This window comes from Dipodomys ordii, unplaced genomic scaffold (genome assembly GCF_000151885.1).
Source record: "Dipodomys ordii isolate 6190 unplaced genomic scaffold, Dord_2.0 Scaffold67, whole genome shotgun sequence".
In the NCBI taxonomy this organism is placed as follows: Eukaryota; Metazoa; Chordata; class Mammalia; order Rodentia; family Heteromyidae; genus Dipodomys; species Dipodomys ordii.
Genome location: NW_012267283.1, coordinates 823,978 through 839,872, shown reverse-complemented (window position 1 = coordinate 839,872; position 15,895 = coordinate 823,978). Strand labels below are relative to the sequence as shown.

The following is a 15,895-nucleotide window of genomic DNA, read 5'->3' as shown; positions in this document are numbered from 1 at the left end:
TTTATTTTTATATAAAGCTCTCACAACAGATTTCTTCTCATGCTAACATCAGGCTTTTCTGTATGGCCAGGACACCCAGATAAGCAAGCAGGAGTTGTTCCCTAAGAGCCCAATAATGTATTAAAGATAAGCTTTTTGGATACTTGAATTTTAAAGGAAGGGAGAAAATTTTATATATATATATACACACACACACACACCTACTCTGTGTGTATTTATGTTTCCACTTGTATATACATTTAAAAACGCTGACAGGGTAAGAAGGACATTAATACTGCTGGGGAGATAATGAATGGAACAGAGTAGATGAGAGGTTGGGTGACAGGGAAAAAAAACTTATTTCATGAGAACCTCATAATACTTTTGTGATCTCAACCATGTTCAGTTAAATGTTTGATACAATTTTGGGGGAAAGGGATGGGGGTCCTTTAGCAAGTCAGATGGCCTAGACTTGGGTTAGTTTTCTCCAGACATCCGGTCTGCTATTTTATTTGAAACAGGAGAGTGATCAATTTTGTAGTTAAGTTTTAGATCCTGGTTTTGCCTCTGTGCAGCCCTGTACAGATGAACTTTTCAAACTTTCCGAGAAACAATGAGTTCCTTAAACTTTTCTAGTCTACCATGGACTGGATTGATAATTTGGAAAAATAAGTTGCTGGTCATATATGCTTGGGTGTTCAGATAAAGTCAATTTCTTTTATTTCTTTTTAATTTTTAATTTATTGTTTATTTTTGTGCCTGTCCTGGGGCTTGAACTTAGGGCCTGGTCACTGGCCCTTGAGCTTCTTTTGCTCAAGGCTAGCACTCTACCACTTGAGCCACAGCACCGTTTCTGGCTTTTTCTGTGTATGTGGTACTGAGGAATTGAACCCAGGGCTTCATGCATGTTAGGCAAGCACTTTACCACTAAGCCACATTCTCAGCCCCCTGTCAATTTCTTTTAATTGCCAGCCAGTAAGTAGCAACTGGTAGACCAGTTCATACTCTTTAAGTGGCACTCATGGATGATGTGCCATTGTTTTCTGACATTTGGTGCTGGGTTCAGAAGTTAATGCTCACCTTTTCTTTATCAATTTAAGGGTTTGGGGGTTTGTTGTTGTTATTGTTTTCAATTTTAGGCAACCTGTTTACTTCAGTGAGATGTGGTGGGGTCAGAAACATTAGAGGTTTGCAGTTTGTCAGTTGCTGGGAATGAGCCTGCAGCTGACTGCTCTAGAGGTTGATACTGACGCCCTGCCAGGACTTCTGCAGAGATTTATAGTGAATCAGAGGTGTGCTGAGTGGGTGTTTTTGGATCTCCTGGAAGGTCTCCTCAGTTGGTTTTTACAATACCAACCAGGACTGCCATCTGGTTGGCAGCCAATCCCAAGATGCTATTGGCTTTGAAGATGTTAAAATGTGGAGAAACATGTGTCTTAGAAAGTCTTGCAGATGGAGCCATGATTATTCTAGCTTCTAATTACTATTGGATGCTTGGAGTTGTACTTACAAGATGCTCTTGCAATGTACTTAGGAGAAGAAGGAAGGAAGGCTTTTATGAGCTCTTTTAGAAACTTTTTCTCTCTGTCAAATGGCATCTCTCACTTTGACAGCCTGATGATAACCGGGATGCCTTCCATCTTCTCTGATGGGCTGAGCGGTCCTCATTAAGGTCTCTGCTGGAGCAGCTGTGGAGTGGACCAACAGTTTATTCTGCAAACTGGCAGCACTGGTATATCTTCCAGGGTCACTAACACACATTTTTCACATCATTGACATTCTTTCTTTTATGTTTAACCTCGGGTTTTTTTCTATCTTTGCCCTTCTGGGCTTATTTATTCCATCTTACTGCTTCCATGTTTTGGTGGCATATTGATCTGGACTACTTAGTATAAAAAATTCTCAAAAAAGTTGGCTCATTACCCTTCTGTATTTTACTGGGCTGATGAGGGGTTTTATTTATCTATGTAGTTCTCTGGCCACATTGATGGTAATATTTGTACTAACAAATACCTACCCTGGAATGCCTCTTCCGTGCCAGCATACTTCCTAAGCACAGGGCACAGCAGTAAACAGTAAACAGTCTACGTGGAAGTTCTCATCTTCATGAGAATATTCATTCTGCTTAGTTCCTGTTTCCCTTGAACTAGAAGCTTACTTGACTTGGTTCTACTTGCCTTCCTTTTTCAGCTTTTAAAAACCTCAAATTAAGCTGGGCCCTCGTGGCTCAGACCTATCATCCTAGCTACTTAGGAGGCTGAGATCTGAAGACTGTGGTTTTTAGCCAGCCCAAGCTGCCCATGGGACTTTTTTTTAAATCTCCAATTAACCAGCAACAATCCAGAAGTGGAGCTGTGGCTCAAGTGGTAAAGCATGGAGCAGAAAAAATGCTGAGGGACAGCTCTATTACTACCCCCTAGATAGATAGATAGATAGATAGATAGATAGATAGATAGATAGATAGATAGATAAAATTTCAGATTACCATTTAGTGATTTATTAGATGGCATGTGCTGTATGTTGGATCTCTATAGATGATTTGCGTGTCATTTGCTTTTCAGGCGATTACACCTCAACAAGAAGGCAACAGACAAACAGCCATATAGCAAGCTCCCGGGTGTCTCTCTCCTGAAACCACTGAAAGGGGTAGATCCCAATTTAATCAATAATTTGGAAACCTTCTTTGAACTGGATTACCCCAAAGTAAGTACAATGTGAACTCCTGAGGGGAGAGGATATGACCTCACTGGAAATTCTTAGAAAATGTACTACCCTATGAGGTGAAGGTGTAGAAAAATTTAAGCTTTAATTGAGTCATTAGAACTGCAAATAGGGTGCCTTTCTTACCATCTGTATGTCAGATTCCCTGAGTAAACTTCCTGGAACTTTCAGACCCTATCAAGTGCTGGAAGTATGAATATAAAAAAAAAAATCTGTGTGGGCTGGGAATGTGGCTTAGTGGTAGATTGCTTGCCTCGCATGCATGAAGCCCTGGGTCCGATTCTTCAGTACCACATACACAGAAAAGGCTGGAAGTGGCACTGTGGCTCAAGTGGTAGAGCGCTACCCTTGAGCACAGAGACACTCAGGGACAGTGTCCAGGCCCTGAGTGTAGGCCCCAGGACTGGCTCCCTCCCCGCAAAAAGTCTGTGAGAGTCATACCTGAAGATTAGAACAGGGAAGGCACCAGTGAGGAAAGTGCTCAATGGTCTGAGATGGGCTGCCAGGCAGCTGGATGGAAACAGGAATGTCCTTGAGAAACTGGTATTGAGCCAGGACAATAGGTTACATTTAATGTCAGGATATTTCCTCTTGCTTAATTTCTCTTTCTCTGTTCTGATTTGTAATGCATGATTTTATTGTTCATACCACTTATCTGTCTCATGACCTATATATACATCTATAAACTCAGTGGCCTTCCTGTACTAGAGAACTTCCTGTTTTCTTGAGATGAAAGTATTCTTTTTATAGTTTCCCCTTTAGTGTTTCATCTCTAGTTTCTTGGAAAAACTTGCTGGTACTGGAGCTTGAACTCAGGATGTGGGTGCTGCTGCTCAAAGCTGTGCTCTACCACCTGAGTCACAGATCCACTTCCCACCTTTTGCTAGTTAGTTGGAGATAAGTCTCACAAACTTTCCTGTGCAGTTTGGCTTTGTACCCAAATCCTCAGATCTCAGTTTACTGAGTAGCTAAGATTCCAAACATGAGCTACTAGCACCCAGCTTTAAATTTTATAATTTTAGAGATTTGAATTCAAGGCTTATATTATTTATTGAAATAAGATATTAAAAATAAGAATATGGAATAGCACAGATTTTTTTCACACTCAAATTGTAAACATGGCCTTTTATAGTTAAGAAAGAACAATGTAAATAAAATTATAATATAAACTTTGCCATAAGAAAAATGGAAGTTTTTCAAGCCCCATAATATATAGGAAGATGCAGAGGAAAGTAAATCTTAGAACATAGCTTAGAGTTATCTGCATTTATTATGGTAGAATGCAGTTTGATTGCTTCGCTTCATAACCATCTTCAACAGTCACTTTTCTGCTCCAGCCCTTATGATTCTGCAATCAAGAGGTTTAAATAGTTGAGGTGGTTACTACAGGTTTTAATTAAAGAGTTTTGTAAAAAAAAAATAACCCCAAGAACATATATATCCAATAATTATGTATATTTAAGAGGAATCTGTAATTGATTCGTTCTAAATAAAGATTTTGTAAAGATTACATGACAGGATTATCTCAAGTTCTTTCCCCATTTTTGCTGTCATTGTAGCATTTCAGTTGAAGAGAAAGCTGTGACAATACTCATCATTAATTGAATAACAGCATATATTTTCAGATTATAAAAATATTCTTAGCTGTGTAACTAGCAGGTACTGCACTCTAAGGGAAGTTTTCTTTGTGTGCCAGTACAAGGACTTGAACTCAGGGCCTCTTACTCTCACTTGGCTTTCTCTCGCAGTCCTCCAGTTCCAGCTTTCTGCTGGATAATTGGAAATGAGTCTCACAGATTTATCTGCCCTGCCTGCCTTTGCACTAGGATCCTCAGATCTCAGCCTCCCCAGTAGCTAAGATTACAAGGGTGAGCCATTGGTGCCTGGCTTAAGAATCTTACCACATTTTACTTGATTTGGGGGTGGGCAGGATAGAGGAGGGGGCAAGAGCAAGATGAAAGGTTTATGGAACCATGCCAACAGTATGCACAGAATAAGCTCACATCCAGTGCACTTTATGTTTATTTTTTGTTGGGTGTGAACATCACTTTACAAAAAAGCATATCTGGGCTGGGAAGGTGGCTCAATGGTAGAGCGCTTGCCTTGCATGCATGAGGCCCTGGGTTCGATTCCCCAGCACCACATAAGCAAAAAGAAAAAAAAAGCCAGAAGTGGCGCTGTGGCTCAAGTGGTAGAGCGCTAGCCTTGAGCTGAAGAGCTGAGGGACAGCGCCCAGGCCCAGAGTTCAGGCCCCACGACTGGACCCAAAAAACAAAACAAAACAAAAAGCATATCTTCCTTCATTCTGGAGATAACTTTTTCTTCTGTTATTTTATTTGTCACATCCAAAGCCACTTGGGGAAAAAGAAAATAGAACTTATGTTGAGGTTTTCCAGTTGTATTTAATTTTGGACCTGAACAAGAATGTTTACCACTGGTAGCCTACAGTTAATTTCTAGCCTATTTCTATGCTAATTTCCCTGATAGATTTCTATGTGGTATAAGTATATCTTATTAGCCTACCTTTATATTGACACATGTCTTTTAAGTGAGAAAATGACACAGGTCATTTTTATAAAGTTGAATGTCACTTGGTATCAAATATAGGAAATATTTGGGTAGATCTAGTAAAAGATTCTGAAAGTATTTCACTTCAATAAATTATTAAGACTTTTGGAACTAATTGTCAGGGTTACTAACAGGTTAGAGTCATTGGGATTTTTTTTCTTCATCTTTGCAAACATAGTTACTTTAAAATGTTAAAGTCTAGAGCCATGTTTTGGATTCCTCACTATGAGCATTTTAGCTATGCCTATCAGGAATTTTTTTCCAACCAACGAATTTTCTAACAATAAATTAAACTGAAAAATACAGTTGGACACTAATGGCCCACATCTGGAATCCTAGCTACTCAGGATGCTGAGATTTGAGGATCACAGCTAGCCTGGGCAGGAAAGTCTGAGATGCTCCAGTTAACCAACAAAAGGCAGGAAGTGGAGCTATAGCTCAAGTGGCAGACCTCCAGCCTTGGGAGAAAAAGCTAAGGGACAGTGCCCAGGCCCTGAGTTCAAGCCCCCACACTAGCAGAAGAAAATAAAAATAATAAAATAAAAACTAGGATGAGTTGAAAGACAGAGCACAAGTGTTGTTGATACCCGTAATAAGATGAAGATTGTTAAGATTTTATCAAATACATTTAATAAACCATGTAAACTATCTAGTGCTTGCAAATAGATAATGAATATACATTATTACCTTTCAAAACTTGGAATTTAGAATTTTCTTTTTTTTTTTGGGTCCGGTAGTGGGGCCTGAAATCTGGGCCTGGGCACTGTCCCTCAGCTCTTCAGCTCAAGGCTAGCGCTCTACCATTTGAGCCGCGCCACTTCTGGCTTTTTTCTTTTTGCTTATGTGGTGCTGAGGAATCGAACCCAGGGCCTCTGGCATGCAAGGCAAGCGCTCTACCCTTGAGCCACCTTCCCAGCCCTGGAATTTAGAATTTTCTTATAAGTTATCCCTTTCCTATGATCCTTCCCTTATAGAATTTATATTCTCTTATAGACTGTTACAAAGTTTTTGTAAACCTGATGTGTAGTTACTTATGAATAATAGCTGAAGATGTTTCAGAATATTGTTACTTGATGTACAATTATGATAATTAATATCATAAAACACTTTTAAGTCTGAGTCCAGTGGCTCAAGCCTGTAATCCTAGCTACTCAAGAGGCTGAGATCTGAGGATCGAGGTTCAAAGCCAGCTGAGACAGGAAAGTCTGTGAGACTCTTATCTCTTAACTACAAAAAAAAGCCAGAAATGGCACTGTGGCTCACATTGGTAGAGCACTAGCCTTGATCACAAAAGCTCTGGGATGGTACCCCAGGATGGACACACACACACAAAAGAAAGCTTTTTTTCAGGGTTGAGATTGTAACTCAGGGATAGCATGTTTATCATGTGCATGGCTCTGGTTTCAGTTCTTAGTTCCCCTGGGGGCAGGAGGGGGGAGGATTCTTTTTTAAAAGTTTATTTTAGCCTTTTTACTCTAATAAAGCATCTACAGGACTAAATCAATGAGGATATAAATTTTGTTGGTGGTGGTGGTGGTGTTCACGGGGCTTGAACTCTGGGCCTGGGTACTGTCCCTCAGCTCTTCAGCTCAAGGCTAGCGCTCTACCACTTGAGCCACAGCGCCACTTCTGGCTTTTTTCTTTTTGCTTATGTGGTGCTGAGGAATGGAACCCAGGGCCTCATGCATGCAAGGCAAGCACTCTACCACTGAGCCACCTTCCCAGCCCCAAGTATTAAGTTCTTTAGTCATCAAGGGGCCAAGTGTTCTCAGTTTGGGGATTTTTTTTTAATTTTTTGATTATTACCTATCTTGTTCTCAGCCTTTTAGCCATTTCACTATTTGAAAAGAAAAAGAGAAATTTATTCTGGTTAGCTAATTGAATAGCAGTCTTATTCAAGATTTGATAGAAGGCTTTCTCCCTAGATTAGAGTTTATGATTTCTGTATTTGAATTATGCTCATTTAGAGTAGATGTTATTTATCGCTTAAATGCCTTTGTCACATATATAAATCTACATATCTTATACAGTATGTACTTTATATGTTTGCAACTATTTCTGGCCTAATTTGATGCTATAGGATGTATTTGGTCTGTCTTTCCTGTTCCCTCTGCTTGCAAACAGACACCTGTTCTGGAAAAGTCCCTCTTCATCTAAGCAACCTGTTACCTTCAGTGTTGAGTGTTAGATATATTATAGATACTCAGACTTTGTGTACTCATACAGTTGCTTGTTTTCTTTAAATTTTTCAATCAATCTGTAAATCCAAGTGCTTATATTTTTAAGAGCACTTAATGTAAAATATTTTCTTTGACTAGTATGAAGTACTCCTTTGTGTACAAGATCATGATGATCCAGCCATTGATGTATGTAAGAAGCTGCTTGGAAAATACCCAAATGTTGATGCTAGATTATTTATAGGTAAGTAACAAATAAGATCTGCTTTGATAGTCTTAAGTGTCAGGAAATCTTTCCTGACTTACACTGTAGATAAGGGCATTTTTAAACTATCACCAGTGAAACAGTTAAATTTTACAATCAGACATATGAGTGTTCTTTTTGGTTCTTTAATATTTTCAGTATGTAGCCTATTCTCTGAATTATTTATAGTAGTTACAAGTAAGCAGTAGATTTCACTTGTATTATATTGCAGAAAGTATTTTAGGGGGAAGTTTACAGGTTTATTTCAAAAACGTGCAGAGATGCATTTGCCTTTAGGTAGGCCTAGTACCACATCCCAGCCCCGTTGTTAAAAATATATACCTGATAAGAATTCTCAACTCCACACTAATGGCTAATTTCTCTATGTTGTCTTAATTACCATAGCTCCAAAATGAGTTCTATACATTTTTATCCCGATCACTTTTTTAAATTGGCAAATAAAATGTGTACATCTTTATGCTTGCAGCATAACATTTTGAAACATGTACATTATAAATAGCTAAATTAAGTTAATTAACCTATACATTAGTTTGTATATGTGTTTGTGGTTAAAAATTTTTTTTCCTCTTAACCATTTTCAGCTATTCAACATATGTTTACTGTAACTAGAGTCATCATGCTGTGCAATTGCCATTGAACAATGATTCACATTTATTGTTAATGTGGTAACTTTAAGAATTAGGAAATTAGTTGGGTACCAGTGCCTTGTACCTGTTATCCTAGCTACCAGGGAAGCTGAAATCTGAAGATTGCAGTTTGAAGCCAGATGGGCAGGAAAGTCTGTGTGACTCTTATCTCTAATTAACCAGCAAAAAGCCAGATGTGGAACTATGGTTCAAGTGGTACAGTGCTAGCCTTTAATGATAAAACTAAGGGAAGCCCCCAGGAGTGGCAGAAAAAGAAAAAAAGAATTAGAAAACGAGACTTGAATTTTCAGAGGTAAATAGAATTCTCTTTTGGGGAATAACTTTTTTCTAGATATATTATTGTGAATGAAAAAGAATGTAGAAGATATATATTATTATGAATGAAAAAGAATATAAAAGATGTGATATGAAAATGTCTGTTTAAGTGATTAAATATGAAACCCTTTACACTCCTTCCTGCCATGTATCTTTATAATAGAAAGTATTGTCATTATATTACATATCCTGTTGTGCCTTTATATTTTTAGGTGGCAAAAAGGTTGGCATTAATCCTAAAATTAATAATTTGATGCCAGGATATGAAGTTGCAAAGTATGATCTTATATGGATTTGTGATAGTGGAATAAGAGGTGAGGTTTTTTTCTTATTTATTTTATAAAACTGTTCATTTTATGATAAAATGCCAAAATCAGAAGTTTACCAATCTTGATTATTTGCCTAGTAAAGTCATGGTACTATATCCACCTCTACTTTCTAAGATTACTGTTTTTTAGAATATTGTATTATTATTAAAGTATTTCATTTTTAAGAGAAAATTTTAACCATTAGAAAAATAATCTGGTCTATTGTCCGGACTACAAACCATCATGCATGTAACTTTCCCCTTATTTGTGTGACACTAGCTTTTTGCTTAAATCTAATACACTAACCAGGGACTACTCAAACGGGACAAGATCAATAAGTACATGATTTCCTGGGTGGAATATTTCTATTAGGATTTATGTATGTCTTTTTACTTAGGTGATTTTAACAAGAAGCCTTTTATATTCAGAAATGATCATTTGCATTTTTAAACACTTATACTTACATTAGCTTATTTAGTGCTTTGTTATTGTTTTAATTACCTTCAGTTTCTCAACGTCAACACTGTTGGCATGGGCCTGATGGCATTTCTTTTGTCATGACTTCCCCATAGGCTATGTTAAACCATCCTTGCCCACTAGCACCTCCATCTCAGTTGGAACACCCAAAAAGGTCTGCAGGCATTCTTTGTAGAGAGGAATTGCTTCTGATTCAGAACATTGACCTAGATCTAATACTCTGGGCACCAGTGGCTCATGCCTGTAATCTGTTACTCAGGAGGTTAAGATCTGAGGATTGTGAACCTGACAGACAAATACAAGAGGCTCTTATCTCCAACTGACTTATCTCCAATTAACCAAGAAAAACTAGAAGTGGAGCTGTAGCTCAAGGGGAGAGCACCAGCCTTAAGTGAAAAAGCTAAGCAGGAGTCAAGAGACCCTGAGTTCAAGCCCTAGAATTGGCATTAAAAAAAAAAAAAGCAAGGGGGAAAAAAAAAAGCTGGGCACTAGTGGCTCATGCCTGTAATCATACCTGCTCAGGAGGCTGAGATCTGAAGATCACACACCCAAGTAAGGATAAAAGGAAATAAGAAATTAAGTAAGACACATAAAATAAAATAATATCCTACTCTTACTATTCGAAGACAAGGCAATGATTTAAAATTTTTCATTACCTTGAGATGCAGCTTTGAAAATTATTAGTTATTGTAAAAATATTGTAACAATCATCTTAACTTGTTACTGTCAAATACTTGTCAAGTCTTTCAGTGTACAAATTTCAGTGAAATAGAGTGGTATGTTCCATTAGCAATTCTGTAAGTCTGGAGAAGTGGCACTTACTTCCTGTGAGTGAAGAGTTGAGATAGGAACTGAGGCCCTTTGACCTCAACTTCTGAACCTTTTCCTCCAACACATCATTCTGATTCCAAGTCGAGCTCTGACACAGGGTAACAGTTTCAAGGTGCACCCTGCCTCTAGCACGTCTTAGGTATATTCTAAGCTCAAAACTTTGCAGAGTAAACTAGCTGAGCAACACAGGATTTGAAAATGGTGTATTCTACTCCAAAAACTGATGAAATATGCATACTGAAATTTACTTTTATGACACCTTAGTAATTATTTTTATAATAACCTCATACTTTTTATATTAACATGCATTTTGCTAAAAATAACTTTTTCTCTCTTTTCCCCCACCTGGTTGTTTTTTTTGTTTGTTTGTTTGTTTGCTTTTTGTTTTTAATTTCAGTAATTCCAGACACGCTAACTGACATGGTCAATCAAATGACAGAGAAAGTAGGCTTGGTTCACGGGCTGCCATATGTAGCAGACAGACAGGGCTTTGCTGCCACATTAGAACAGGTGAGCGGGCTGGTTGCACGTCATGTTCACATTTCTAGCTCCATCCTCTAGAGGCTTTAGACTATGGGATTGGCTACGGATGTTTACTGTGCCTGACATCTTGAAGGGGGTGAAGCAGCTGTTCTCATTCCTGAGACAGCCCTTTGGCCCCTGGGTTCCCTTCACTGTTGAATGGAGCTCAGCCTGGTGACCTTCACACAATGAAATGTGTTGTGGTTCGCTTGCCAGCTGGACACAGGCTAAACACTGCAGTTCTACAAGTTCGCTCTAGATGTACTGACATAAAAGAATATGCTAACTGGGCCAGGCACCTCACACCTGTAATCCTGGCTACTCAGGAGGCTGAGATCGTGGTTCAAAGCCAGCCCGAGCAGGAAAGTCCATGAGACTTTTTTTTTGGTCTGGTCATGGGCCTGAACTCTGGGCCTGGGCGCTGTCCCTCAGCTCTTCACCTCAAGGCTAGCACTCTACCACTTGGAGCCACAGCGCCACTTCCAGCTAGGAATCGAACCCAGGGCCTCAGGCATGCAAGGCAAGCACTCTACCATTGAGCCACCTTCCCATCCCCAGTCCATGAGACTTTTATCTACAATAAACCACTCAGAAAACCAGAAGTGGTGCTGTGGCTCAAGTGGTAGAGCACTAGCCTTGAGCTGAAGAGCTCAGGGACAGTGCCCAGGCCCAGAGTTCAAGCCCCATGAGTTACCCCCCCCCCAAAAAAATAGGATAACTTTCTTATAAAGAGTCAAACTGATTGTTTAAAAAAACTTTTTATATATCATGTAGTACTTCAGTGTAAATAATTATTCATGCAAGTCCTTATACTGAATCCATCTAAGTCTAGAGTGTGTGCACGTATGTGCATATGCTGGTACTGGAGCTTGAACTCAGAACCTGGTACTGTCCCTCAGCTTTTTCACTCAAGGCTGGCACTCTGCTACTTGAACCACAGCTCCGGTTCCTGCTTTGGGGTGACTAATTAGATAAGTCTCTCAGATCTGTGATATTGGACTGGCTTCAACCACAATCTTCAGATCTCAGCCTCTTGAGTAGTTAGGATTACAGGCATGAACTGGAATGTTGTTAATAATCAGAGATGATTATTTTGTGTTTTCCTTTCAGCCTTTTATGTTTGGGGGTTGATTATTTTTTGTCTGTTTTTGTGGTCCTGGAGATTACTCTCAGGGTTGTGTATACGCTAGCAAATGTTCTGTCCCAGAGCAACATCTCCAGGCCTATGAATTCAACTTATAAATGTTAACTTGTGCTAAATTATAAATTTTAGAAAAGTACTCAAGGCAGTACATAAATTCATACCCCTACTAGCTAGAAGAAATAATTTTACAGCCTAAGATTTTGTTTCTGTCTGAACATTTTGGCACTTGGGATCCTAGTACTTTTCCTATACTTACCAAAAAAATATAGTTGGGAGCCAGGCACCTGTGTCTCAAGCCTGTAATCATAGCTACTCAGGAGTCTGAGATCCAAGGATTGTGGTTTAAAGCCAGCCTGGGCAGGACAATCCATGAGACTCTTTTCTCCAATTACTCAACAAAAAGCTGGAAGTAGAGTGGTTGCTCAAGTGCTAGTGCTAGCCTTGAGCAACAAAGCTTGGGGACAGCTCCCAGGTCCTGAATTGGAGTCCTAGGACCAGTGTGCGCATGCCACATAGACGCATGCACGCCCCTATGTATGCCAGCCCACACAAGAAATTTGAGAGTCCATCTCAACCAATGGCTGGGTGAGGTACACTGGAGATCAGGTTGTGATGATTCAAGGCCAACCAGACATAAAAAATTCTCAAGCCATCTCATTTGATGGCTGGCTGCAGTGGCACATGCCAGTTATCCAAGTTATGGAGGAAGCAGTGACAGGATGCAGTGGTAAGTGCCTGCCATTTCTAGTTGCATGGGGAAGTACAAGGAGGAGGATCACAGTCCAAGTTGGCTTGGGCATAAAGCAAGACTCTTAACTCAAGAATCACCAATGGAAAAGCGGGCTGGAGACAAGGCTCCTCAAGTAGCAAAGCATCTGCCTAGCAAGTGCAAGGTCCTAAATTTAATCCCCAGTACAGAGGTTGGGGCGGGGGTAACTATTTCTCTTTTAGTCTCTGTCTTTATCTCCCTTTTGGGGAGAGGTAGGGCTCCAGACAGCTTGAGCTAGAACTGACAAATCCTCCTGCCCTCTATCTCCCAAGTGCCGGGATTAAAGCCATGTGCCACTATATCCTGCCTGCATGTAAATAACAAGTGTAGCCAACCAAATAAATTACTAACTGCCTGTTATACGTAAGCACAATTGTGTGCTACTTTTTATTTGGGTAGGTTAGATAAAAACAATAGGATATTTACTCAAATTATATTTAAAGAGAATTATTAGGAAGAAGCTTTATAAGCACCATACTTTTAACATAAAGTTCTAACAGTATACATTGGTGGGGTTTTGGGGGCAGGTGTATTTTGGAACTTCACATCCAAGGTCCTACATCTCTGCCAATGTCACTGGTTTCAAGTGTGTGACAGGAATGTCCTGCTTAATGAGGAAGGATGTACTAGATCAAGCAGGAGGACTTATCGCTTTTGCTCAATACATTGCTGAAGATTATTTCATGGCTAAAGCAATAGCTGACAGGTAAGAAGACAAAGTTAAGCCCACATATTTGTAGTACCTAACTGCTATTGGTCTGTTCATTGTATTCAAACCATGTCTTAGGACTAAAGGCGTGACTCAAGTGGTAGAACATCAATCAAGGACTTTTTTTTTAATAATACTTTTCGTTAGTAGGTGCAGAGTGATTTTGGCAAAACAGTTTGTATTAAATATTCATCGACGTGTACTAGTGGAGCAAATCCATTTACCTCTATTCAAGTTAATGTGGTTTGAAGGGATTGAAAGGAAGTGTGTCTGCGGTCATGCATTTTCATTAGTATCAATGTGAATCTCAGTGTGTTTTTGAAGAACTAAAGCTACTCATCATCAGCCCTAAGGAGGTGAAAAATTTTTAAGTATCATTTCAGAATTTGAAATTCTCGGCACATTCTCTGGTGCTTTGCTAGTAAACCACTTAATGAGTCTTGTGGTTGACATAGAATTTTACCATCACAAAGATTTGTTTGATTTTAAGAGATCACTTGTCTTATACCATCATTTAAAAAAAGCACGATTAACAAAAACAAAAGCAACAAACATATTTTTAAGAGTTCTCCCTTAAGGGAATTGATGGTGGTTGACTGTGTTCAGTGAAATAACCTTTTGTTTACATTTTTGTGCTGAAGCACACATTCCTTTTGCAGGGGGCATGGAGAGAAGGTTGGTTTCAGTGGTCAGAGAAGAAACTATTAGATCTAGAACCCTCTCCATGAGGGTTTTCAGAATGATCGTACTTTTTAAGTTTCTGAAATTGTGGTGTTCCTTGACGTTTGTAGCTGGAACACCTTAGGCCAATGTAATGATTACTCAGTCCTGGGAACAGGGCTTGAGCTGGCTCTCAGAAGTTGCTTACTTGTAGTGATTAAGGATCGCATACCCGTGAGGCTTGCATATGTTTGTGATGTTAGATCAGTTTGTAATTACCTTCCTTTGCAGAGGATGGAGGTTTGCAATGTCCACTCAAGTTGCCATGCAAAACTCGGGTTCCTACTCAATTTCTCAGTTTCAATCCAGGATGATCAGGTAACTAATTGTCTCCTTTTCACATTTATGTTAAAAGGAAAGTGGTGAGGAGAGGGTAATTTTTATATGTTCTAATATAGTTCTGAAGTACACCTAAATGTCAGGGTATTTTTGTTTAGGTCCAGAAAATAAAGTTTTAAGTTCAGTTCTGTATTCAAGTAAATTAAATCTCAATCTCTTTCCCTTTCTGTCCCCCCACCAGCCCCCGCCCTCTTTCTTTCATGTGTGTATGTATAAAAAAAAATTTGGTACTGATACTGGGTCTTGAACTCAAGGCCTAGGAACTGTCCCTTAGCTTTTTTGCTCAAAACTGGAGCTCTACTACTTCAGCCACAGCTTCACTTCCGGCTTTTGGGTAGTTACTTGAAGATCAAAGACTTTTCCTACCCAGGCTGGCTTTGAACTATAGCCCTCAGATCTCAGCCTCCTGAATAGCTAGGATTATGGGCATAAGCACTGACACTCAGACAAGAATTTCCTTTTTTCAATATACATATTGAATATATATATGATATATATATATATATGTTGTGAACACTGAAATGTTTTAAAAAACACATTGAGACTTGAATTTTCATATGCTGACTTCTAATTTTTTAGCTTTACAGCTTTATTGAATTTTACAGTCTACTCATGTAGCATGTATCAATGAGTTTAAGACTTTTCCCTTTCATAGACTAAAAGTAGAGAATAGATTTGTAGAGCAAAGAATGAAGAAATAAATAATAAACCAGAAGTTTTTTAGGAAATTGATCGTTGGTTAGTCTTGTAACCAGACTGTTAATCTGAGGGGGAAAAAAAATCTTTTTTTTTTTTTTTAAGGTGGACCAAATTGCGAATTAACATGCTTCCTGCTACAATCATTTGTGAGCCAATTTCGGAATGCTTTGTTGCCAGTTTAATTATCGGATGGGCAGCCCACCATGTATTCAGATGGGATATTATGGTATTTTTCATGTGTCATTGCCTGGCGTGGTTTATATTTGACTACATTCAACTCAGGGGTGTCCAGGTATGTGGATAGCCATGGAAAGGTTGGTAGTTGTTTGGTAGAATGAAAACGCTTCTAATTTAGAAAGGTTGGAGCCATTCTTCAGTTTCTTACTGAAGGTTAATATTAGGGTGTTTTGTTTTCTACTGTACTAGGGGCTGAACTCAGGGTCATATGCTCACTAAGTGAACACTCTACCACTTGAGCTATGCTCCCAGCCTTTATTGTTGGTGATGATGCATTTGTTTGTTTGTTTGTTTGTCGGTCATGGGGCCTGAACTCTGGGTCTGAGCTCTATCCCTCAGCTCTTCAGCTCAAGGCTAGTGTTCTACCACGTGGGCCACAGCACCACTTCCAGCTTTTTCTGCTTATGTGGTGCTGAGGAATTGAACCCAGGGCCTCATGCATGCAAGGCAAGCACTCTACCACTGAGC

At 39.2% G+C, this 15,895-nt stretch overlaps 1 protein-coding gene across 1 annotated transcript in view; it reads left to right on the top strand.

Annotated features, from left to right (window-relative positions):
- Ugcg (UDP-glucose ceramide glucosyltransferase) overlaps positions 1 to 15,725 on the top strand; it is a 35,412-nt gene extending 19,687 nt beyond the window's left edge. Inside the window, exons 2-8 of the mRNA XM_013023259.1 lie at positions 2,541 to 2,682; positions 7,587 to 7,689; positions 8,885 to 8,986; positions 10,686 to 10,798; positions 13,251 to 13,429; positions 14,384 to 14,470; positions 15,293 to 15,725. Of these exons, the coding sequence (XP_012878713.1) occupies positions 2,541 to 2,682; positions 7,587 to 7,689; positions 8,885 to 8,986; positions 10,686 to 10,798; positions 13,251 to 13,429; positions 14,384 to 14,470; positions 15,293 to 15,494 (928 nt within the window). The 3' untranslated portion in view covers positions 15,495 to 15,725. The remainder of the gene's footprint in view (positions 1 to 2,540; positions 2,683 to 7,586; positions 7,690 to 8,884; positions 8,987 to 10,685; positions 10,799 to 13,250; positions 13,430 to 14,383; positions 14,471 to 15,292) is intronic.
- Positions 15,726 to 15,895: the final 170 nt, after the last annotated feature.